The sequence below is a fragment of the Hemibagrus wyckioides genome, linkage group LG17 (assembly GCF_019097595.1).
Source record: "Hemibagrus wyckioides isolate EC202008001 linkage group LG17, SWU_Hwy_1.0, whole genome shotgun sequence".
NCBI classification, from domain to species: domain Eukaryota; kingdom Metazoa; phylum Chordata; class Actinopteri; order Siluriformes; family Bagridae; genus Hemibagrus; species Hemibagrus wyckioides.
The window spans coordinates 12,651,122-12,677,964 of NC_080726.1; the positions used below are offsets into that span (position 1 = coordinate 12,651,122).

Genomic DNA, 26,843 nt, shown 5'->3' on the forward strand with positions numbered 1-26,843 from the left:
TTATTGCTAATTTGACATTATTTATAAATAAAAGATCCCACGCCTTTGACTCCTGAGGGTCTCTGGACCCCACTTTGAGAACCATTATGTTTTACACTCTGTTTTTTTGTCAGTGAACAAAGTGCAGCTAAACTTCCAAATCTATTCCAGTTCCTGCATTATGTAAGGAAGAAAAAGGAGAAAACAAAACAATTGACAAGTAAAATATATACAAATAAGCATTCTTTTAGGACAATTACCATTTTTGTCTTTATTACAAATGTACAGCTTACGAGTTTCTATTATGATTTAATTGGGGTTTTTTTTGCTTAGTTTAATTTCTTTATTTTGTACAATTAACGCTGCTAAAAGAAATTCTCCCATCAGCCATCTCTGAACAGTTATGATGAGTACAGTGCAGTGTGTTTGACTGACTTGAAGAAGAGACTATGCAGAAGTAAGATGTGGACGTTTTGTGTGTGTGTGTGTGTGTGTGCAGGCTTTGTACTTGTGTGTATTGACTGTATAATGGCATGAGGCTGAATGGGACAAGGCAGACATTAAACTTACAGAACTCACTCTAAAGGAGCCCAACATTGTGCTGGATAGATCATGAAGTCTGTGTGCGCTAAGGCTCCCATTTCCCAACACACACACTCCATCTTATCAGGTGCTAACTTCTTAACTACGGTCACAATAAACTGGGTAAACATCTCCCAAAAAGCCATGGTAAAATAGCCTTGTGAAAAGGCAAACTTAGTAATATGTGTAACACATACTCATTGATTTGTTTTCATATGCACTACCCAGAAGGAAGAAAGAGACTGGAAGGGACGTCACATAGCTATTAAAAAAAAAAAAAAACACACACACAGATGTGCAAAGTAAATGATAAATTCGCTCAAATGGCTTTTTGTTTTTGTTTTTTAAGGACAACAATATCCCATTCCCAGACTGAAAAAGAAATAAGGCAAGTGCATGAAATGGTTGAAAACATCAGGGAAAATTGGACAGGTTGAGAGAAGCAAAATTAAGGCTTATGTAATGGCAAAAGAAAAAGAAAAACAAAAAATATAACACTGAAAGAGTATTGATGCCATGATGTGACACAGACTGTGCCTAGACAGTAAGATAAGACAAATTGTTTTACTAGCTGTCTGGTCAGCGACACCATCAGTATGCAATCATCTGAAATGTGGATGTGGTCCGAAAGAAGAACTGAAAAAGTTCTGGTTGAATAAACACTAAACAGGAATCTGTGAAAAACCTAATGTGACAAGCTGTCTAAAAGAAGCCTGAGAATTATAAAACATTAATAGTGCTTGGTATACATGTTTTGAAAGCTCCAGTTTACCAACCCCACAATATCGAGAAGTAATCATCAGTTAAAATATCTTGGTTGTACTTTGAGCTCTATAGCTAGTATTCAGCAGGAGGTTGGGGGCCCTGACTGCTGGCTACAGTCTCATACACACTGGCTTTATGACACCAGAATCAACTAGGGGAGAGTTTTATACAGCACAGCTGTCATTTTTCCCATTACTGTAACCTGCTGAAGTGCCTGGATAGTGAAAACTAATGGTCTCCTTCCACCATCAGCACTCACATCCCTATAGCTTATATAACATTGTTACACTGACAGTACACATGCTTTCCAATCAAGAAAATAATATAAACATGAAGTATACTCAATCTGATATTTTCATAGAAGAAAAAAATCTGGTCCAAAAAATAAGTTCACATCAAAATTCTCTAACTTGCTACACTAGTAAAGAAGCCAAATCGATACTCTCAAAGAAAGTACAGTGGAAGAACTGGAGAGGAACCGTCCTACCAGAGTGGACCTCTATGTTCCTAAACACAGGCATTGTAACGAATGTGCCAACAAACCTGCAGCATCTACGATATGATCGTACAATGGAGGGATTGTGAATTGTGAGATGAATGAAGAAATGATTCTATCACCAAAAGAATGAGAGCTGACCTTATTTTCAGACACTGACAAATGCTTTGCTAATCAATGCTACAGTGTCCTCATTACCATCGCTATTTCCTTTGGTTATGGTGAATGCAGACATCAAGATTTCTACACGTCTTCCTGGAGTACAAGTGTGTTCTGTAAGATCATGAGGATCCCAATACTGAATAAAAGCTGAGTGTTTCCATTTTCGGCCAATGAAATAACAAAATAATAACAATAATAATAATAATAATAATAATAATAATAATAATAACAGTAACAATACATATTCAACAAAATTCAGAAAAAAAACATCAATGGCAACGATAACCATAACATTAATAATAATAATAAAAAAAAACTATAGTCATAAACATTACAATAATTCCAGTGTAAGTGTTTTTAAGTCTACATTTTTGTCCCGAGAGGTAAAGGCCAATGGAGTGGCATATAAAAGAAGACATAAATCAACAAACATTAAAGAAATTAAAAATGATGAGAAAGAGCAGACCTTGTGTGTGTGTGTGTGTGTGTGTGTTAAATGAAATGTCCATACGAGACATCCGCATATAACTGTGTGAGGGAGAAACAGAGAGCAAGACAGTCAGACAGAGCAAGAAAGAGAGAGAAAGAGAGAGAGCAAGCGGGAGAGAGAGAGAAAGATGAATGAAAGGTGCGTGTAAAGAGGGATCCCAATAACAGAAGATTAAGAGAAGAAGTGAGATGATTCGAGCCGCTCCGATAAGGGTCTCCCATTAGCTGTCCCCTCTCTGCGTTGGTGGTGCAACGTGCATGGAGCTTCAATTTACTTCCTTTTGTTTTCTTTCATCCCCCCCCACCCCCAGATGTGATTCTTACTTTTATCATCATTCATGAAATGACTATCATCATTCCCTACATTCAACACCCATCCCATTGAGGTCCATCCTTTCCCATCATTCATTTCTTTCTTATCTTCTTCAACCCACTATTTGTTTGCAGTTCCTTCCTCCACCACCAGTGTGTCCTGTTTTCTGTATCAGGTCCCTGCACCCATCAAGCCCTGAGCCGGGTCACTGCTTCTTCTCGCGAGTGGTGATGGTGACGAGCTGCTTTGCGGCCTTGGCTATGTCATAGGCACACTGGATGACCTGCTGCGTGAGGAGCTGGTAATCGACAGCGCTTGCCGAAGGCTCAGAGGGCGCAGCTTTGCGACATTCCACCTGCAGACGTGAAGCGCTAGAGGCCAGCAGCTTCAGGGAAGCGCGCACTGCGTCAAGAGCTGGTCTCTGAGGACGCACAGCATAAACACTGAGGTCAGAAACTCAGATCTGTTTAATAGAATGAGCTAAAGCAGGGATGTCCAATCTTATCCAGAAAGGGCCGGTGTGGGTGCAGGCTTTCATTACAGCCAAGCAGGAGCTACACCTGATTCCAAGCTGGCTAATCAACTGATCTTGAGCTTTCAGTAGACTCAGGTGTGGCTTCTGCTCAGTTGGAATGAAAACCTGCACCCACACCGGCCCTTTGCGGGTAAGATTGGACACCCCTGAGCTAAAGGGAGAAAGGAGACATTCACTGACCTTTGGAAAGAGAGAGGCCATCTCCGTCACAGCTGAGTGGATCTTCTCCGAGCATGGCACAAAACTAAAACCAAGCACACAGACTGTTACTCACAATATTCAAAACACAGGAAACAAATGTAGGGAAATAGCTCATTATCAATTCACATTTGAAAAGGAAAAAAGACAAAACACAACATCATAGAAACAAGTAAATAAGAAAATAAAAATAAAATGGGACGATTACAAAATGCTTCAGCTTCTTAAATCTAAATTTAAAAAAATGGCAACTTTTATGTAATAGCAATTTTAATCAAACTCAGGAAATTGTTGTATGACAAAACATTCATTTTATTTTATTTTTTTTTTTTACATGTAGCTGCTTTTGTTTCTGTGTTTAATGATTGGACTAATCTTGGAATTATTATGCACTGTAATTATAAATGAGCCAATTTTTTATACTCAAAGTGGTGGTTGGCTGCAAAACAAAACAAAACATGTTTCATAGTCAAGACAATCCACTAATACACTAAACCAACTATCTGCAGGGTCCATGTTTTGTGAGTGTGTGAATGTGTTTGGGTGAAGCTCCCACCTGTCATGTTTAAACTCCTGTGCTGCTCTCAGCAACTCCTGGATGTTCTTGGTAACCTGCTCAGTCTTCAGGATGACATCCTCTGTGCAGGGCAGTGTAGGATCTGGCTCTCCCACATCTCCGGCATCCTCCACCTCCGCTCGGCTCTCCTCCTCACTGCTGCGGCCCATGCTGTGCCCACACCCACACACAATGGCACTTACCATCACTGATCGTTAGAAAGCTTATAAAACGACCTACAGTTAAGGATTTCAAATGAGCAAAAATCTGAAACAGGGTCCACTCACCCAATGGAACTGTCATATGTTTGAGTGTTGTCGTAGTCACTGTCAGTGCCACTACCATGCTTCTCTAACTTAGGAGGCTAAAGCAGAGAGAACAGTATGTCAAAGTGACATCAGTTTACAAATTAAATCTAACCAGGCCAAAGTCATTCAAAACCATAAACTAAGCTGATTGAATTCACTAACACACCTTTTATTCACTTACCATATAGCGGCCCATCTCCATGGAGGCTGACATGTGTGGTCCACCATAAGGGGTGGGGCCTGCAGTAGCCCCTTTTCGCACCTAAAAATCGAAGCAAGCAACACAAGTTTACTGACAAAGCTGGAGAAAGCCAGAAAGACAGGTGAAAAAACTGAAGGAAGACCTCTGCAGCACTCCAAGAAAAGTAAGTCAAGCACTATAGTGATCTAAATGTACTGCCAGGTTCAGTTTACAGCAGTGAAGGAAGCAAAGACAAAGATATGGTTAATGTTACCGACCGAATCAGGCAGATAGAATGAAGAAAAACTGGAAGACCTGTGAGCATTCAGAACATGGGAAAAGGGGTTGCAGAAGTCTATTTAAGAAGTCAATCAGTAACAAAAAACAGTATTCATTTAAATATAGATAAAACACAAAATGACATCAAATTCATTAGAAACAAAAATCCAACACCAAAAAAAAAAAAAAGACAGACGTTTAACCCATCTGAAAGTGTAAAAATCATTACTGCATAATAATACTTAACCTCCACCATATAAGAAGACACAACTCACGAGTAAGCATCTCCCAGGAGTTAGTATAATTAGAGTATATCTCCTAAGGCTACAGTCATGCTATGACCCATCATAGTCACGTTTCCATTTCATATAAGGTTGCATTTTGCCACATTACAAATTGATGCCCCAACATATTTTCTGTATTTTGGAAGCTGATATTTGGAACACTGATATTATCTAAGGCAAACAACTGAAGCTTTGTGATACAGTCTTTCATTAGCATAGCCATGGTGGTAAGTATTTATTTTGTGTTGATGCCAACTCGCAATTTGCATCCCGTAATGACAACCTGTCATTAAAAGGTAACAGAGCAGAGAAAAGAAAATCCAGACATTCACACCAATTCAGTCCAATGGTCAGACAAACAAGCACCCATACATTCCATGAACCAATTATAGTCTACATTCCCAGCACAAGACAAGCTCCTCTTGAGACAGCCTCTCTTGGCATATTAGCCATAGCTACTGTTGGCATCAGTCAATCCCTAAAAAGTGGATACACCACATTGCCTCTACTACTGAAAAAAGCAGTTCATGCTCCTGATCATGAGCATACAACTTTTTTCAGTAAAATACATCATTTGGAGTAATTTCCAAAAAAAAAGTGCAAATTGTGCTGATGTGTGACCATGAGGTGGCAGTAAAGAGCAGTGTGCAGTGTTAATCAGTCATAAACACACAAGCACAGGTGTACGCATGGGCTGCCCAGGCAAAAAGTGGCAGGCTACCCAGACAAAAAGAGATAGGAAGGCTGACAGTTAACACAGAGGTCAAACAGGGCAGAGTTCAGGGATCAGGCGAGCCACTCACACTTACGCTGGAGCTGAGGGGCTGCAGGTGGCTGCTCAGGGAGTCCAGTGCTGGGCCGAGGGCTTTGGGGGCGGCCACCCCAGGCTCATACATCGAGAAGGCCTGTCTGTCCCTCCGCAGAGGAGCTGAGGAGGGTGGAGCCAAGCTTGAGTCCCCACTGCCCACTCCTCCTGCCCCTCCTCTTACCCCGGTGGGCCAAAGGGCCGTGTTGCCACCCCCCAGAGCCCCCACAGGCCCAGCCTGAGCCCCTCTTAGAGCTACGTTCTCCGTCTGCATCCGCGAAATCTACAGGGACGAAGGGGTGGGGGTCAGCCAGAATCACACACACACACACACACAAACATAAAACACATAAAACACAAAGAGTCGGTTCCAACACAAGGGTTTGAGAGAGGTACAAGTAAGGGCGTCATCATGCTGAGAGAACATTGTCATAATGGGAGGGATGGATGCATTAGAGTGTATGAGAGTGAATAGGAGTCATTCTCAGGGAGGGTTTAGCACATAATGTAATCACATATGAATGGGTGTGTGTACACATTTGTTCAAGTGTTGGGCAAGACTGCAATATCACAGTGTTTCTGCATTTGTGTGTGAGAGAGCGAGAGAAATACTGTCCACCGATGAATAATTGAGGACTCAAAAAACAATCAGGCAACAGCAGACATCAAACAATTAATATCTAATTATTTTACCTTCTATACCTGATGATTTTCACATCCTTACTTATCTACACAGCAGTTTCAGCAAACACTGTGGATCATCAGGCTAAATAATTCCAATCAGGTACAGGAACAATAGGGCTAATTTAAGCATTACAGACTGTAGTCTTCAAATCTGTATTAGACCAGTTAGACTAGTATTAGACCGGTTAGAATGGACTGCAGTTGTTCATTAATCTGTCCCTGATCATACAGGTCAGTTCGTTATATGCTCATACCTCTTTCTGAAGTCTCCTCAACTCCTCGCTCAAGTTGTTGTTGACCTTCATGAGCTGCTGGACTTTGGCCTCAGAAGAAGCCAGGGCTTTCTTCACCTCCAGATATTCCTGCAGCGTGATCGGTCCATCTGACAGATCAGAAGAGTCCATGCTCTGAAATAAATAAATATCAAAATATATTGAAGTATTTATATGTCCCCAGGGTTTCCCCACAGTCTTCTGGAATAATGTAATGTTGCTTATAAAACAGAATACCTATTATGCAATCAACACAGTGGTACACAAAAAGAGCTGAAATGTCTATGGGACAGAAAGCTGAGAGAGGGTTGAGATGACCACATATTTTAGGTTAGCAGGAAACACTGGACATGCTGTTCAAATAGCTTTACATGTTCATGAGACAGAATATCTTTCATATGAGACTCCATTCATTCATTGACAAATAAAACAAAGAAATAGTTGCCCTTAGATCTTGGTTTGATAAATGAATTGCAGCGGTAACAAAATGCTAGTGCCCATCAGCATAGCAGAAGCAGATAGACAAAAAGACTACTGTTTTACTCTACAGAATAAAACAGTTTCTCCTCTATAGTCTCACAGCACACTAAGAGGTTTTGCTTTTGCACTTGCTAGTAAGTAACCAAGAGACAGTGCTGTACAAAAAAATGTATTCTAATAATACTTCTGTAATATTGTGGAAAATGCAACAGATAATGATATCCTGAGTCACTTATACTGCACAAAATAGTTTTAGCGACCCCAGTGGGTATGTACTATTTTGGCATACTTCTTGGTGTACATGATGTGATTTGGGATGGAGCCATGAACTCTCTCTAAAGATGTACTGACTTGGCACTGCACAGAAGGGTGCAACACGTCCCACGTTATAAATGTTCTTCCCAAGTAGTTAGCAACAGCATTCTTAAACTAGAAACTACAATATTCCAAAAACCTAAATGTAGCATCTTTAAATAATAATCAGCGTGTGCCTGCATACGAGCGACACAGTGTTCCAGCAAGTGAAGATATTCTCTCCACTTGGGTCTCTTTTCCATGAAAAAACTGTACAACACAAATTTAATAAACAAACAAACAAACAGTGCTAGCAAATCTCTAGAACTAAGCAGGATAAGAAGCACACTCTCAGGCTCAGCCAGGCCATTTCCTGTGTGGGGAGGGAGCATGTTCAGACACAGCTTCCTCTTTCCAGCTGCAGAACAATAGCTCACTGTCATCATTACTTATTCGGCCTTTTCATCATTCTACAAGTATGAGGTAGGGCTGCACATTCTCCTGCAATGCATGCTGGGACAGGCTGCAAGATGTGAACCAACTTGCTGCTGCTCTATGGACCACATTAGCTAAATCTAATATCAGGGCTCTGCAATTTGACAGCGTGATACATGATACGATTTATGCTAAAGGTTAATGTTAGTTGTTGCCTGGGGCCCAAGAAGAAAGGAGGCCCTTTTAATTTAATGAATGAATCTAACGATCTAAATATTTTCAGAGAAATATGGGTGGCGACTTGTTCAGTTTCAATACTGTTTGAAATCAGTGCTTAGATTTGCTTAGCTGTACATCGATCACATCTGGCTTCTTTTATGGTTAATGTTAACCACAACCAGGTCCATTCAAGTGGACTTTTGGTATTAGCTAATGGTCATAATTTGAGATGCTGGAAAATATTACTGCACATATTGTCTCCATAGAAATCCTGATGAAACAACTTCTTTAATGTAAGGGCCTACTTGTGTAGTATATTTTAAGTGGCATTACATAGGGTCTAGCATTATCATGGAAGAGCTATATTGACTGATAGTTAATAAAGGAGTGAGCTGCATTTGGCTATGTACAGATTTGATGCAACTAAGGTGGTGGCACTGTATATGTGCGATAATGTTAGTTACATTTTCAGGCATCCAGGGATTTCTGGTCAATAGTGTACAAACAGCACATCAAAATATTCTAAAACTTCTTCAAATGGTTTAAATGTCATACCAAAAGAAAACCCACCTGACTCTGAGATCAGTATCTATAATTCTGAAACATTAGAGGCCATCACAGTCTCTACACAGACAAACGGATTAACCGAATTTTTAAGCAGGAAGGATTCGGGATGGATCTTTATAACAAATCCATACCTTTTTATTAACGCTGGACAAAACATATCTCTATACCAATACCCTTGCTGGAGCTTTGTTAGCAAAACCTTCAAATATTTAGTTGGCAAAATATTTAATACGGCATTGTGATATGTTTGCGATATGTCCCACTGCTTGATATAAAGCTCAAAACCTCAAACAAAATGGACACCCTTTCTTTTCTCCTGAGCCTCCGACTGAACCATTGTTCTTCCAGCAGATTTACAGTATGTGCATGTTGAAGAGCTGACCTTAGCACGGTTGTTGCGCTGAGCGTTGGTGTTGTTCTGTGCAGTTATTTCACTGTCAGTGTCCTCATCAGAAGCTACGCTATCATAGTCGTGCTGGTCATCGTCTGCCTGGCTCACGTCTACAGGTTCTGAAACACACAGCAGTGGTAAAACACCCAGATACACACAAGCACACAGAGTCATAGCTGGCAAGATCACTTCAGCCTCAAGCTGCCAGCTTTATTATTTTAAGCAAATATTTACAGCAAATAGAATACCCTATCATCTGCAACACAGCTGGAGCACATGTGTGCACAAACACCTTTCCCTATACTGAAAAAAGACAAAAAAAAAAAACCCTATGTACCCAAACCGTCAGTGGTGAGCTAATGAGATGATCTCACGTAATTCCTACAGCAATATGAAATGGTCTGTTGCTGAACATCTGCCAAGTCGGTCAGTCACAAGTGGCTCCTTCTATGACAGTATGTAGTACTTTCTAAAAAGCACAAGCAACTGCAGTAAGCTAGAAATAAACGGTTAAAATATCTTTATTAAGCAAAATTCAAATCTATAACTTTTATATAGATCTTTGTGAGAGATCAGACGGAATATAATGTATATGAAACTGTTAAGCAGATTTTCCTCAATACTAAAGCAATACAGTAAACACTAATTATGGCTATTTATACTTCCGTGAAGGTTTTGTGGTACCCACGCATGAGCAGGTGGAAAGAGAGGCAATCTTCATGATTACAGATTGTACAGATTCAGAGATTAATTTGCAAATACCTTTGAATGAAGAATCTAGTTATCTACAGAAATATGTTTTGCAAAAAGATATATTGCTTGTTTTATTCAGTCATTATAAGTTCAAAGAAAACAGGTTCTGTTCTCAGGGCAGGGAAATGTGTTTAAACTATGTGTTTTGAAATGTGTTTAAACTATAATCACACATATACAAATATTTGGTTGAAAAAAGAAAAAAAAAAAAAACAGGACTGTATTTTTAAGCTATGGGAAAGGAATGAAGCATCTCTCACCAGTGGGACTTGTCAGGCCTTTGCCTTGTTGCCGCCGCTTGGCGTCGCTGAGAATGTCTATGATTAGTGTGGCGAACTCTCGTGCATTAAAGCGTGCCAACTTCTGTCGGCCCTGTGGAGAGAAAACTGACTTGTAGAGACTGCCAGATAAAAAAAAAAAGTATAACATACAGTACATGTTTAGCACAGTCACACCACCTTTACAGCATTTAGTCTTAATATAGATATTATATGTAAAAAAAAAAAAAATTAAAAAAAACAAGCTAAAAATGTAGTTAATATTCTTGACGTGGCAGTGTGCACAATGTTTGACCAATTGCATGGTGTGTAAGAAAATCCTACATGATTTATAAATACAAAACACAGCAAACAGGAAATGCTCTGATTGGCTAATCACCAGATGGAAAATATGCTGCATGTAGAGCCACAACAGTTTTATTATAGTCAAGGCAGTAGTATAACAAGAGCAAGAAAAAGTACAAGAGAAAGTGAGAGTTGGCGTGGAAATGTTGAGTAAAGGAGGCTACCAGTCATACTGCCCTTTCCCTCTCCTTCTTTCCTTCTTCTGTGCAGTGGTTAGCATAGGCCCTATGTCATTGTAAAACCACATACTATTTTTAGGCCTGGGCTTTTATGTACCGCACTACTCCTTTCTGCATACAGCCCAAATATCAAGGCAGATCTGTCCTCCTCTTTTTCCGGGTTGAATTTTTCCTTAAAGTCTACCTGATCCAGGCTTGTTCACCCACATCAGGGCTGCATTCTCATTGGCTCTTCACAACAGGATGGCTGACAACAAACTTGTTTGTGTGTGCGTGTGTGTGTGTGTATTACCTGGTTGCGTGTGGCTGAATATTCGGGGTTGACAGGCAAAAAGGGAACAGCACTCCTCTCGGTAACCAGCGTACTATGGTTCTGAGTCGTTAACCACACTGTGAGCATTACAGAAAAGCAAAGCATTAGCAGAAAGAAAAATGTGGCTCAATACTGAAAGCAAGGTCATCTTATCACCCACTCCCAACACCCACATACACAGTCCTACACAGAAGCAGCATGGTTAAAAGAAATCTGTTTCAAAATGACGAAATAAAACAGGCTGACTGCTTGTGTATGTGTGTGGCCCCTTGCTTTCTACCTAGTGCTGCTTACCTGCAGAGACTCGGCCTGCAACCCCAGCTGCCACGACTCCTGCCTGCCTCACAGAGGAGGAAGGAGGGAGCGAGAGACAGAAAGAAAAAGAGAAGGAGGAGGAGAGTAGTCCTGAGGCACTCTGACTCACTTGTTTTCTCTCTCCCTCTTGCTCTCTCTCTGTCTCTCTCCAGCTTCCCTCCCTCTCTTCCTCCTTCAGCCTCCCTCCCTTCCCTGCAGCTGGACTGCTTGGCCAGTGCCTTCTATAGTCAATGTTTATACAACATCAAGTGATGAGAGAGAAAAAAAAAATTGTGGAGGAAAAAAAGAGGGGAAAAAAAGAAACGTCTCATACCCGCATCGTTCTCCCTGCGGTCCACCTCATCATACACATCCATGGCCAGCTCCTCAAACAAGCGGTTATTTAGCTGTGTGTGACACAAACAAAATATCAATACAATGCATTAAATTTCAGAGTGTAGTGCTGAGGCTCTCCAGAAGCACAAAGGTAAGCAGAAACAGGAGAGAGGTGTTCACAGACAACAGGAGCACACAGAGAAACACTGCAAACCAACAAATCATTTAAAGAATAAACAACTGACTATTTGCAAATCTACCACTTTTTTGCTAAAAGGTCAACATGGGCTCTTGCCATAACAAATACCCCTTTTCCATTGACGCAGTGCTGATGCTAGAGCCAAACTTTTAAGTAAACTCATGTGAGAGTTTAAGTATCCATGGCATAATGTTAACAGCCATGGAGTAGTTAACAAAGTTATTGATCGAACTGAGTACATATTCTGTTGTCCAAAATCGGATGCTATGACCCACGTATTTTTAAGTGTGGAACTGCTCAAAAGGAAGTTTGTTGGTGCTAGCACATTCAGTTTGTTGCCAGAAAATCGTCTGTTACATAACAACCTTTAAATCCCTTGCACTGCTCAAGTCTTATTTCGAGTTTCTAAAGTTGTTTTCATGGCAACCAAATGATGGTGGTAAAAAAAACAGCTTGATATCCCAAGTTCACAGTTTCGGCATCTGAAACTGGTTCTTGTGGTGGAGAAATGCAACGTGGTTCTAGGTCAGGCACCGGCTCCAGAAGCAGTACCAGCAACTTGTCAATGGAAAAAAGCGCTAAGAGAGGCCAACATCCTGAACACTCACCGCTTGAAGTTTCTTCTTGGCGGCCTTCGCCAGTTCAGACAGGTCCAGGCTACACAGACAAAGACACAGACACAGGAGTAAAAGGACACCAGAAACATACAGACAGAGAAAGATGAGGAGAGAGGAGGAGAGAAAAAAAGGGTCAGGGTGGATGGATGGAACATGACATTGGGGCAGGAGAGATGTCAGGGTCAGAAAGAAAACAAAGTAGGCAGAACAGGAGCTCAGGTTTGATGAATTTCTCTTAAACATAGCACTCCATGTCTCTTAACTGAACTGGCTGTTGAGATACCAACAGACACAAGATCAGATACATGTGGTAGAAAAGCAGAATCAAATGACATAACTGATTAGAAATATCACAGATATTTAAGTTTCCATGCTCTGTTCGCCTGCTTCATCTCTCCAGACACTGGCATCCAAATAAAGGACATATGAAGAGGAAAGGGGGAAAAAAGAGGTTATGGAGAGGGGAATAAGAAGAAGGTGAGATACCTCTGTGTTGGGCACTTAGGGCGCGCTCTGCCTCCACAAAGAGCAGCAAGATGGAGAAAACAGAGAATGTGTGAGAAAGACAGCCAAAGAAAGACCAAGATATCCATATACACAGACAAAGGGAGAGAGAGAGAGAGAGAGAGAGGGCAGGAGAGAGAAACAGAAAGAGGAAGTGAGACAGAGATGGATTGACCCAATATAAATATTCTTGCAGCACAGGTCAGTTAAGTGTGACTATCAGATATCTTGCTGTGAGTAGCAGAGACCATAAAACCTCAGACAGTAGTCAGCTTTAAAGCAGGAGTGTGCACTGATGTAAACTGACTGATGGCATGGCGCAACCTGCTGGCCAACACACTCAAATACAATCGCTGGCACAGAAGCTTGGTGCTGTGTGTCTACTGTGAGACAGTAGTAAAATGAAGGCGGCACACGTACATCATGCAGTGGCATTCAAAGCATTAACTTCATAATCAATGCTACTTATACAGATACACAAGTCAGAATTGTATTTCAGTAATAAAAAAAAAAATCACAAATACACATATCCATACCTGTCTGCCATCTGAGGGATGATATAATGTCCATTCTTGTGATCTGCAAAATAAATCAGATAAAATGTTGCAGCTTATTAGCAAATCTTTCATGACTATTTTTTTTGTCATACAGGGTTCTTGTCCTTTTCTCAAAAAGCCAAATCTTTCCCAGGCTCAGTTTTCCAGACTGATTCCAAAACTTCGCAGACTTTCTAAGCTCAGGTTTCTTGCTAACTTTGAAAATCGTTGGTTTGTGAACTTGGCTTACTTTAAAGACTGAACTGTATCATGAAAAAGAAAACATGAAATGAGTCGTGCTATACCGGTGCAGAAAATAATGCTATGTCTGAATTAGTGTTTTGGCATCTTGCATATTCCAAATTGCTTCCATACTTACTTAGGTCTGGTAACGCCTTATATTCTGTCTTTTCCAGACCTGGCCAAAAACCCTGAAGTAAGAGTTAGTCCAGAGTGAGGTCACCCCCCGCTCTTAGAAGAGCAGCTGAGAGTTTACCTGGACGGCGGCCACACAGATAGAAAGCCAGCCTGTCTGTGAGCTCATACTGACATTCCACCAAGCGCTCAGCTAACTCCACCTGGCCTGCTTGCCTGTGTCCCAAATACACACAATAAGGGTTGAGACAAGAGACTGCAAATGTGCATGATTTACTAGCAAGAGTAATAAAATCAGCCAAAAAGAGGAGAAGGGAATTCCAGGGGACTCTGAAGTCTATTTGTACCTGGCATAATCCATGGGTGTGCGTCCGTTTATGTCCGGCGCACCGGGGTCAGCTCCGTACACCACAAGCAGCTCAGCCTGCAGGACTTGACCTGCTTTAGCAGCCACATGCAGAGGAGTGGTGCCTTTCTCCTGCAATCAGTGTGACGAAGGGAGAGAGAACATGAGCTTACAGCTACAGCAACCCAGGCTACTGAGCTGACATTAGTGTACTACAGATACTGAACTGAAGGGTAGCTGGATTTCCATACACCAATTGTTTTTTGTTTGTTTTTGTTTTTTTATGTGTCCATGACAGTGTTGAGTTTGGGCTTACATTATATAATCCAGAGTACTTTCAGAGAGTTGTTTACATTTTGATGGAAACATGCTGTATGAACAGGGGTGGAAGATATATTAATAATGAACAGTGGAAAGAACAATAAGGACTTTCACAGTACGGCAACCAAATGCTTAAAAAAAACAAAAAAACGTATGGACATACCCTTCAGTTATGAGTATGAGTACATACGAGTTATTTTGCTCATATTCAGTGTTTCTTCTTTGACAGGTCAAATTTCTGAGACTGTATGTCTCATATGCAACATGCTACTGGACAGAGTGAACATTAGTGACACAAATTGTCACTACAGTAGTGACATGAATGGACTAGTAACACGAGCATTCATCCCAAATAATGCAGGTGCTACTGTCTGATCGTGGAAGATATTTTACATAGTAAAAATGATACCATGCTGATTTGTGTTAAGAAACCTATATGACCCTTAAATATGTAGCAGATAATTTTTACCATGTTAGGTCATGCTTCACTGAGGTTCAAGGTTAAGGCCCTCCAAGTGACTAAAGGTCATTCAGGTCATATATGTATCACAGTGAATCAGTCAGACATAAAAGATTCCAAAAGCGAGGATATAGGTGTAAAATCAATAAATAAAAGGCAAAAAATAAATAAATAAATTGCTTTTACAATATATATACACACACAACATGTATACTTTTGATACATAATAATTAGCTTGTGGATCTTGACACAAGAAAGCATGACACATTAAGAGTGTTTGTGGTGTTTTTCCATCATGCAATTCTGAAACGTTTCACCAAGTCAACTGTAATCCATGTGAAGACTTCAGGTTTCTGGTCTCATCTAAAAACCCATCTTCCATTATATAGAATCACTAAGATCTCATCAGCCCACAGGCTACAAGTATTAACACTTACAGGATGAAAGAAGTTGGCCTGAGCTCCAAGGGACAGCAGACGCAGACACGTCTCCAGACTTCCTGTCCGCACACTCGAATGTAGTTGCTGTAAGCAGAAAGTGAGAAAGTGATTCTGTGCATCATCATAGCTACTCAACAGAAAGAGCTTGCATTATTTTCAAGCAGGACCTCATTAAGAGCATTAAGGTGCCTCCTGTAGTGACTGTCTGTTAATTCCTCATTTGGGAGAAGGGAGATAGGCTTTGCCTCTCATCAGGCTATGCTGACCTTTCAGCATTTCCTCACCTTGCTGAGATCCTTGCTGGTGACCCCATCATCATCACGGCATGGCAGTTTATGGACAAAGGCTAGCATCTGATACTTGGCGCGAATGAACTCTGACTTGGTGGGGCTATAGGACGAAGCAAAAAATATAGCTGACACATTATCTACATACAATACAACAGGCATTGTCTGGTTAATAAATAAAACAAGCAGAAAATTCTCAAATTTCCATTTACCCATGTCAGTCCATAAAATATTCCCATCTTTCTATTTATTAAATCTATTAGATCTATTTTTCCCAATGTACTTCTACGAAAATGAATAGAAGACCCCATTCTCAGCCCTGTCCATTTTATCATCCATTCCATCATTTGATCTAATCCATCATTTATTATGCCGGCACTTAAACAGGTAACATTATCTTGACTGACTGATAGGAGCATAAGGAGGATGGTGTTTTTCTTGTCAGTGACGTTTCATTCCAAAACATCACGTGCTAAAATTACGGATGCATTGATACCAATACTGGTATCAGGTATCAGTCTGATACTGTGCTCATTTATTCATTCTCGAAAAATTCTCCAAGACCAATATCCAGTACCATGTGATCTAAGCTTGGTGTATGGTGTTGTGTTAAAGATTACATGGCACAGAATGACTGTAATTTGAATTTGTTTCACAATTAATGATGGCCATCAATGCAAAGCAAACTGTGCTCTGCAAAAATCTTAAGAGGAGGTACTGGAGCATCTTCCTACAATTTAAATAACCAGATAAAACATTTTAAACCTGAAACTCAGGAGTTCACTGCTCGCTTCACACAGCAACAACTTACACTACAATGAGCAATCGCTAGGTAAGGAAAAAATATCTAGAGACAACATGAGGTGAGCGTAAACAAACTGCACTGAGCCAGTGTATTATATATATACATATCCTTAACAATTAGCCACTAACAACTTGTCAGCTGAAGCACTTTTGTGAAGTGAAATAAACCCTGCTGGATACAATATAATGTAGTTAGCTAGCCTATTTTAGCTAACCCTAAGTGCACAGAACAAGACGTTATCCTGCTTGGAAAACCTATTAAATATAGCCTTTGTACAGCAAATGATCTCGGCTCGAGTAATAGAGCTCGTGTAAACTCTAAATTCCAAGAGGACTCGATTTTTTGAATGAGTGTAGTATTGTCTGTCTGAAACGACCCAACTTTGCCGTGGGAAATGAGAAATTGTATAAGGTCTAATAATGACCCCAATACTATGAGATATAAAAAGGGGCTATCTTATAACCATTAAACGGAAAGCTTCTGAATCACGTGGCGCTTTTTACTCTCACCATACAAAACATGTTAGGGATGTTAACATCTGACTTACTGGACTTTATCTTGTGGGTTAGGTTTCCTGCGACCACTCTGAACCTGCGCAGGGTCCAGCAGTGAATGCTCCCAAATGGAGTTAGCACCATTACTAGCCAGCGTCTGCACCATCTGAAATATACAAACGGAAATTATATATCCTGACTGCATTAACAAGAGCCTTGTTCTGGGTGCTGCAGGTGGTACAGCGTTTGTGTATACCTGTAGTAGGGAAGGTGGCCAGCCACTGTGGCGCAAATGTTTGACGATGGAGATGTGGCGTCCGAGGCTCCGGTGAACAGAGCAGCACTCATCACAGATCAGCACTCCTCTGTTTATACTGCTCCAACCCGGATCTGCCAAGGCAGAGAAACGCAACAAGAAATGACACATTCCATCACTTAACTTCAGCTGCAGTGGTTTTAAAGGGTAAAGAACAAGAAAAAAATATTATTACACAATGAATTAAACTGTTAAGTTACAATAAATTAAATTACGCCTACAAATTACACCTACCTAGTACAGGTGCAACTTATTTGGTAAAACAATTAATGTTAACAAGTTTACTTAAGTAGGTACGTTTCTCTCTTTCAGCTGTTTCAAATACAAAATTAGTCAGCATCCCACTTTACACACTACTAAGTGTCTGTGTTTAGTTTTAAACTAACTACTCATCAGTAGTTTAATATAAACATTTCATGATAGGTTCATTTGGTTGCAAGTTACTGACTGAGTAAATACATTGACCAGGCATAACTTTATGACCACTGACAGGTGAAGTGAAAGTTTGTCCTCAAAGCTGATGTGTCAGAAGCAAGAAAAATGGGCAAGCGTAAAGATTTGAGGGAGTTTGACGAAGGGCCAAATTATGATGGCTAGATGACCGGATCAGAGCATCTCCAAAACTGCAGCTCTTGTGGGGTGTTCCCGGGCTGCAGTGGTGAGTATCTATCAAAAGTGGTCCAAGGAAGGAACAGTGGTGAACCGGCGACAGGGTCATGGACGGCCAAGGCTCATTGATGCACGTGGGGAGTGAAGGCTGGCCCGTGTGATCCAAAGACGAGCTACTGTTGCTCAAATTGCTGAAGAAGTTAATGCTGGTTCTGATAGAAAGGTGACAGAATACACAGTGCATGACGGGTCAAAAGGGGGACCAACACAATATTAGGTCATAATGTTATGCCTGATCGGTCAAGTGCTTGACAGACAAAGTGCTGAAATGAGGGTTGCAGGTATACCCAAGTATGCACCGTAAAAAACACTGCTATAAGTCAGGCAAAATAACACATCAATCCTTTATTCAAAGAAAGTGCTCTCTCAGACAGAGTATTCTAATTACAACTCTTAAGCATCCTATAATCCAGGTGTCGAATGCACCTGTCCAGTAATGCAACTGTGGGAAGAGGTTAAAAAACAAAGAATGCTGGCTACACAGAATTAAATTCATTCCTCCAAAAATGACTGGAGAGAAATGGTCATTTACGTTATTGTAAGATCTGTGATTATTAAAATGTAGGGTTAAGTTTAAGACTAGGTAACTACAGCAATGGTGAAAACTGAATTGAAGCTATTTGAAGCTGAAGCTCTGTGAGAGTGCAACAGATAAATCACACAAATCTTCAGACTCAACTGAATTTATGCACAATATACAATCAAAAATGTTTCATTTATACAGTAAGGGACGTGGGGCTGTCCGTTTTAATGAATGATTTTGATCCGTCGCAGAAGAGGTGGCTAATTTTTAGCACTATATCAGTCCACAATCAGGATTCAAAGGTCACACACTGCACTTTCCCACGCAGTCAGTGTATTACCTGTACTCAGGGCTAAAAACACACCAACCTTATACAGTCTGGCAGCATCAGTTTAAATGTACACTTCGATATATATGCAAAAAACAGAACGCAGATCTTATGTTCATTCTACAGCACAACCTGTCTTCCAGGATGAAACGTTTCCATTTGACAACTGTGTGTGTGTGCGTGTGTGTGAGGATATATTGACATATGAACAAAACAGAGCAGAAGTCAATGACGGAAGATTAGCTTAATGAGCTTTACAACATACTGTGGTGCAAAACACAAGATTACACTTGCATTTCTTTTACTTTTGCTAATTTCTCGGTGTAGGCTACTGCGATGTGTCATTTGTATCACAATAATGGTGGTGAAACAGAAGTGTTCCTCAGATGATCCTGAAAACTATAATGCCCTCATCTTCCTACTGTTCTAAAAAAAAAAAACAAAAGAAACAAAAAAAAAAAAAAAAAAAAAAAAACCCGAAAGTTCCAGGCTTTCTGAAGTGTGTATTTAGAGGTTTAACGCAATCTGTTAACTGAGCTAAAAATAACTCAAAACATACGAAGCTATGTAGGACAAGAAGCTGCAAACAAATGTAATACTAGTAATTTAATACAGCCAATTAAATATTCAGTGCAGGAATTTTCTTTCTATGTTATGGCTGACAGGATATTTCAGAATGGCTCTGAAGAAAACATTAGTCTGGAGCCCTGTCACAGTATGCCACACACATGTGCACACACGCATACATGCGCACACAAGCGCATACACACACTGCTCTGTTCTCCTCCATCTTAACCACACTTTAGCTCACACGAATAGTTATACTCACCCACACAATACTGTAACCAAGCCTTTCACAGACATGTGCCTGCAATTATTCCTCTCTGATTATTCTCATGAAACAAAGTGACAGGATGCTCCACAGCCATCCTTCCATCTCAGCACCGCAGCACAACATTCATCCGCTCCAGCTGATGCACTCAACCCCACTTCACAACACACTATTATCTACATTCCTCCGGCATGTCACACGCGACAATTACACGCTGCTCAGCTGCACCAAGAGGAGCTGCAGCATTGCAGGCACTAACACATTCGATCGAGAGCCAACCCACCGCCATCACGCTTACGACCGTGCATACAGCGCTGACAACTGAAGGCAGGTAACTGGCCAGGGGAACTGCAGTCAATAACACAAAGGCTATAAATCAGCAGACATTATAGTGCAGGGGAGAGCTGAGAGGAGAGATGGAAGGAGCAAAGACACACAGAAACACAAACACTCCTGAAAAGAGCGCAGCTGTGTGTAGAGCAGCTGCCAAAGTGGCCCCCCTTCCCCAAGGGGCAGATGGGAGTCACAGACGCAAAGCCAATGCCGCAAGACCCCTATATATGATTATAACTTGGACAAACAAAAAAAGCAAATATCTAAGGAATAAACCATGATAAGGCATATTTCTAGATGCAAATAATCCACAGTGCTCGGTCATGAGGCATTACTACACCAACAGCTGAACATTTTCCTAAAACTGCACACTTGTACCACAGTAATGTACTTCAATTTATTAATAAACAATATGCTGTGATGATGAAGAACCTCCACGGGACGAGTTAATTCCTGTTATCACTTGTGACTATGTGACAGCAGCTACAAACCGTCTCACATGACCAGCCGGTCTTCAGTTCTGTTATTTAAGTCTAATAACCTAACAAAAAAATTACAGCTTGTCATTTTAAACAAACAAAAAAAAAAAAGTCATCTGTCCTTAAGACTTATGCAGGCAGAAAACATACACAACACTGACACCAAGACTCCTTCCATAAATGTTATATATCTCCTTACAGGAAGCTTTATAACACTGTTAAAAACACGGTTTCTATATTAAAAAAAAATGCTTTTAATCTGTTTATTAGCTCAAGACTATGTAGCACATCCACTGTGAAATGTGTGGCAGCGTATTAGAAGAAGGAGTTAGTATAAAGCTGTCTCAAACTCCTGTCAGAGCCGTGCTGATATAGACAATTAATCAACATCTTATAACCAATCAGATTCGAGAGTTCAACAGCACTGTCGTACAAGATGTTCCGTCAAAAATGATTTGATGAAAATTTCATGGGATACCACTTATGTCATTATGTCTGATATTTCTAGCAAAGAAATATAAACAGTATAGATAAGCAAAAAATTTTATATCGCAATATCCTGAATCCACAAGATTTAGGTTTGTATAGTGCTGTATCTAAACAAAATGTCTTATTTTATGTCTAGATAAGTAGATAATGTAGCACATGACAGATGGGGAAAGTACAACATTGACAATCAGCATCAGTCGTTATGATATTAGTGATGCTTTGGGAATGTGTATAGCGTGCTTTATCATGATATTGTTATTGTTATATTATCAAATCATACACTGAGTAATAACTGTGTAATATTAATCTATTTGAAATTTGAAGACAATTCAATTATATTTCATTTTATTTCTTCCCCCCCCCATCTTGTGTATCAGTACTTCTGTACTGTGGTGCTTTCACATCAGAAATACACGATATTGCAAAAGTTTTGGGACACCCCCTACATATCATTGAATTCGGGTGTTGTTTTTGGCTCCTTAGTTCCAGTGAAAGGAACTCTTAATGCTTCAGCATACCAAGACATTTCTGACAATTTCATGCTCCCAACTTTGTGGGAACAGTTTGGGGATGACCCCTTCCTGTTCCAACATGACTGCACACCAGTGCACAAAGCCAGGCCCAAAAAGACATGGATAAGCTAGTTTGGTGTGACCTCAACCCGATAGAACACTTTTGGGATGAATTAGAGCAGAGACTGTGAGCCAGGCCAAAACTGGGACGTCTGCCTTTACATGCACATGAATTTAATGTGGAGTTGGCCCACCGTTTGCATCTTAAAGTCTTCTGGGAAGGCTTTCCACAAGGTTTAGGAGTGTGTTTATGGGAATTTTTGACCATTCCTCTAGAAGCGCAGTTTGTGAGGTCAGGCATTGAGAAGTGTTGGACGAGAAGGCTTGGCTCGCAGTCTCTGCTCTAATTCATCCCAAAGGTGTTGAGATCAGGACTCTGTGCAGGCCAGTCAAGTTCCTCCACACCAAATTCCCTTATCCATGTCTTTATAAACCTTGCTTTGTGCACTGGTGTGTAGTCATGTTGGAACAGGAAGGGGTCATCCCCGAACTGTTCCTAAAAGGTTGTGAACATGAAATTGTCAAAAATGTCTTGGTACACTGAAGCATTAAGAGTTCCTTTCACTGGCCCAACCCCTGAATTCAATGATTTGGAGGGGTGTCCCAAAACTTTTGACAATTGTGTGTTTCTCTCACTGAATCAACCTAGCTAAAATAAAGGTGAAACGTTATATCGTGAACTTGTAAAGTACAAGTCATGACAAATTGCTGACAAATTTCGTGGTGTTACAAATCTTAATGTGTGATATAAAAGAATGAAGACTCTTTATAAGGGTTAAGCAAAGAAGGACAGAGTAATGTACAGGCTACCTTATAAACCTAAAATTATAACCAGCTACAAGTTACATGAGCTTTATGTTCAGCTTGGCAAATTATTCTAACAGCAGAGTTAGACAGCTAACACTGGGATAGGAAAAGTTTCACACTTAAGGACGGTTCCTGTAACAAAGGAATATAGATAATAAACCTAAAAGAGGCTGAACAAACATGAACATAGAACTAGCGAGCTAACCAAGTTTGACAGTTAACTATTCTACAGGACCAGTGCTGGCTAATTATCGAGCTAGCTAGCTTTGTTTAAGGTTGACTATTTAAGTGACTATTTACACAACATTACTAAAAATTAAAAACTAACTGTGACCCTGACACTTCTCAGTCATACAGTAACACACCACAATTAGTGAAAACACCTTTTAGTGACTGTTAACAAACTCGGTATGAAGAGAACGATACGCAACAGCGGCTGCTAGCTAACGTTAGCCTAATTTGCGTTTTAACTTGGAAAGGAAACACGTATAAAGCAAACAAAATCCAGTATGTGTAATGTTAATTCTACTTATAAAGGTGGGTTTTCGACTATATATATGTGCATTAAGTGACAGGGACACGGATGAACCACTGGATAGCTAGTTAGTGTTCCCAGGCTAGCTTCACTGCTAACAACAAGCACTAGCTCCATAAAATCTCGACATACACTAGCCAAAATCAGAGCCAATGGGTTCACAGCGTGTTAGCTAGTCTAGCTAACGAACTGGTGTTTAAAAAAAACAAGGACGCTACACATATTAACAATAAACGCCGTGTGGTAACTGATTATGGGCTTTTTGTGCTGTTTCTTATCCCGTTTGCAGTAAGAGGGGCCGCGGGCCTGCTGCTCTCCTCCTCCTGAGGCAGCTAGTGTCAGCTCTACAGCGTTGAGTCTCAACCAAGCGCGATTTGAACCGTAAATTAACCTACCTGGCGCACTGCAGTCTGCACACACCTCACTTCTTTGGACTTTTCTGGACATGTTAGGGAACGCCAGCTTTTACGATATAACGCGATTCACAGTCCAATGTCGACGATGTTTCGTCGTTCCAGTTCGCAGCGACTGCAGCTTTGATGCCGCCCCGAATGTCCGGAAGCCGGCGGAAAGCTTCCCGATGCTCCAGCTCCTCTCCCTGCTCTAGCCCGTTTTCACTAACCCTCTGCCACGGAGTTTAATCCACGTAAACACTCCCTTAGCGTCTGATCGATAACTCAATGTAAGCGATATAGATCTGTATACCACTTTCGCCCGCTGATTTTGTATTATTATCATCACCCAAGCCCCATATCTCAAGCAGAGCCCGCGAGCAGAAAAACACATCAAGGCGTTTTATTTACATGTAGCAGCCTGCGCGCGCTTGTAGGCTGTGGCAGGCTGCATACTGTCTCCCTCTGACGTCCTGCTCAGCTCGCGGGTCAGTGTGTGTAGGGGAGGCAGTACACACACGCGTGCGCGCGCGCACACACACACACAGGTGACTACTGTATGAATTTGTCCTCGATAATTGACTTTGTTAAGTTGCTATTCTTTCTGTGAATAGCAAAAAAAAAAAATTAAAAATTGCACGAAAAAAAAAGTCGCTCGAAACCATTTTTCTACCCTAGATATTTTACCTGATGTGGCAAGTTTGCAAAATACCATTAGACAATTAAAAAAAGAGCACAAAAGCATGCCTGTACTTTTATCCTCATAAAGAAATCCCCATGTAATGAATATGCAAATTTGAAACGCCCACAAACCCCTTCAAGGCATCCATTTACTTTCCCTGGAATACAAGTGTAACAAGGTTTTTTTTCCCCCCTTCTCTTTTGTTTTTATTTCTTTATTTATTTGTTTAGTTGTCATGAACAGCATCTGAGCATGTGCATACAGCAATAGTATAGGCTTTTACAGAATACACAGACCAGGCATAGCATTATGACCACATGTCTAATATCGTGGTGTTGGTCCCCTTTTGCTGCCAAAACAGCCCTGACCCCTCATGCATGCGGTTCACCACTGTTCCTTCTTTGGACCACTTTTGATAGATACTGACCACTGCAGACCGGGAACACCCGACAAGAGCTGCAGTTTTGGAGATGCTCTGATCCAGTCATCTAGCCATCACAATTTGGCCCTTTGTCAAACTCGCTCAAATCTTTATGCTTGCCCATTTTTCCTGCTTCTAACACATCAGCTTTGAGGACAAAATGTTCACTTGATGCTTAATATATCTAACTATAACTAACAGGTGCCATGATGAGGAGATAATTAGTGTTATTCACATCACCTATCAGTGCTCATAATGTTATGCCCGAGTGGTGTATATCATGAAGCAATGGCCAAACATGTATCAACAGCACAGAGTCCACTCCACCACCAAAGTATTTGTAGGGTGATGACTCTCAACTTGTTTAGCATTGGGATGAATAGATTGTGAGGCAGTTCTGCACTCTGCATGGGTCACCAGTCCATTGCAGGGCACCATGTACACACTTTAGTGTAACAAAGTCATATACTAGCATGTTTTTGGGAGGACACCAGTGAATCTTAAGATAAAATAATACATTTACTCCAGTTATCTTTTAACCACTCATGCAAATACACTGCTCAGTGATTTTCTACAGAGCCACTTTCTCAGGTTTTCATTGAAACAGAGACCTTTTCAGTCTTTATTCTAAAAAAAAAAATTACTGGGACGTTCTACATTTGTTCTCAGTTTGTGACTTTACAAAATAGGTTCAGTGGCTTTAAACTATCATGGTCCTTTATTCTAATTGTTAGATGATAACAACATGGTAGCTGAAATGCAAAGCCAAATATCATGTATGCTATAGATTAGCTAGCTACCATCAAAATCTTGTCCACTTTTACTGATAATATAACAATACAAACTGAGAATTGAGATAATTCTCCTATGTGTATACATATGACAAAAATGAACTAGTTTACCAGCAGTTAAGTAGCATTCTAGTTAGTGTGTGCACTCTGTCAATGAAAGTCGATAACTGAATCAGTATTACCATTACCATAATATGTAATATTACCACTATTACCATAATATATAAAGAATTTCATGATGTCTATTCATCAGTCACTTTGAGCTTGTTGTCTTATTGTCAATGTGGTGTCATAGTGTAATAATGCAGTATGTAAGCACCAAGGATCATACAAAACAACTTAGGACTGTAACTAAATCACTATTAGTTAATTCTCTATATAAGCTGTGTATTGTGGACATACACCGATCAGGCATAACATTATGAGCACTGACAGGTGAAGGTGAATAACGCTGATTATCTCCTCATCATGGTACCTGTTAGTGGGTGGGATATATTAGGCAGCAAGTGAACATTTTGTCCTCAAAGTTGATGTGTTAGAAGCAGGAAAAATGGGCAGGTGTAAGGATTTGAGCGAGTTTGACAAGGGACAAATTGTGATGGCTAGACGACTGGATCAGAGCATCTCCAAAACTGCAGCTCTTGTGGGGTGTTCCCGGTCTGCAGTGGTCAGTATCTATCAAAAGTGGTCCAAGGAAGGAACAGTGGTGAACCAGCGACAGGGTCAAGGGCGGCCAAGACTCACTGATGCACGATGTGATCCGATCCAACAGATGAGCTACTGCTGGTCAAAGTGCTAAAGAAGTTAATGCTGGTTCTGATAGAAAGGTGTCAGAATACACAGTGCATGACGGGTCAGGGCTGTTTTGGCAGCAAAAGGGGGACCAACACAATATAAGGCAGGTGGTCACAATGTTATGCCTGATTGGTGGACGTTTTTACTTGCTTAAATATTAAAATATATATGGCAATGGATCCTCTACTGAAAATCCATTATGGTCTTATCTGTTTCCAGAACACCAACCATATTTGCCAGCTGGTAATTAATTTTATTTTTTTACCCCAGAATTTTAGATTACTACTTAACTAACCAGTAAATTTTTGAGATTTTCCAGTACTGGTCTGTTATCAGTAATGGAAACCAGCTCTCAAAGAGGATCTACCGGTCTGAACATTTTGGTGGCATGGCAGTTGTTCAACAAAGCTGTATTTTTTTTTTGTAAGTTTCACAGAGTATACGATTATATTTAGGTTTTATTATTGAACGGCTTTGGTTGGTTTTAATTGGCAATTTACTACTTTCGGGAAGGAAACCTGGCAACCCTGATAGAAATGCTCTTACCTCTTTTTTAGTACCTCAGATCTTTCTTTTTTTATCTCAACATGTTAAGCAATGCGATGCATCAGACTATATTCATTTAAAACAACACATCCAATTGTTCTTTAAATATTGTAAAAGACTAATGCTTTAGAGATGAAGAGCGGCGTTTCTAGCCCGACATATTTAGATGCGCACCCT

General features: G+C 40.5%; 1 protein-coding gene across 4 annotated transcripts; it reads right to left on the reverse strand.

The window, feature by feature from the left end:
• Positions 1 to 298: 298 nt before the first annotated feature.
• On the reverse strand, positions 299 to 23,921 carry git1 (G protein-coupled receptor kinase interacting ArfGAP 1). Of its 4 annotated transcripts, none has more exons than XM_058413441.1 (21): positions 23,435 to 23,921; positions 17,413 to 17,546; positions 17,210 to 17,322; positions 15,855 to 15,960; positions 15,568 to 15,654; positions 14,351 to 14,481; positions 14,125 to 14,219; positions 13,629 to 13,671; positions 13,075 to 13,101; positions 12,580 to 12,628; positions 11,771 to 11,843; positions 11,122 to 11,219; positions 10,288 to 10,399; positions 9,266 to 9,393; positions 6,871 to 7,023; positions 5,937 to 6,215; positions 4,565 to 4,645; positions 4,363 to 4,439; positions 4,076 to 4,246; positions 3,502 to 3,565; positions 299 to 3,207 (listed from the first exon to the last, which is right to left on the reverse strand). In XM_058413441.1, the coding sequence occupies exons 1-21, from the start codon at positions 23,484 to 23,486 to the stop codon at positions 2,992 to 2,994; spliced, it is 2,289 nt and encodes a 762-aa protein (XP_058269424.1). In that variant the 5' UTR covers positions 23,487 to 23,921; the 3' UTR covers positions 299 to 2,991. The 4 variants fall into 4 exon arrangements, with proteins under 4 accessions (XP_058269424.1, XP_058269423.1, XP_058269425.1 ...); XM_058413440.1 differs by having other exon boundaries at positions 5,931 to 6,215; XM_058413442.1 differs by lacking the exon at positions 13,075 to 13,101 and having other exon boundaries at positions 5,931 to 6,215.
• Positions 23,922 to 26,843: the final 2,922 nt, after the last annotated feature.

Bases quoted from the DNA above. Each gene is read 5' to 3' on its own strand.
- git1 (XM_058413440.1), bottom strand. From the start codon at position 23,486: ATGTCCAGAAAAGTCCAAAGAAGTGAGGTGTGTGCAGACTGCAGTGCG. The intron at 15,655-15,854 runs GTGAGGAAATGC...TTCTGCTTACAG, and splicing joins CCAGCAAGGATCTCAGCAAG to CAACTACATTCGAGTGTGCG. The intron at 13,102-13,628 runs GTATGGATATGT...TTGTGGAGGCAG, and splicing joins ATCCCTCAGATGGCAGACAG to AGCGCGCCCTAAGTGCCCAA.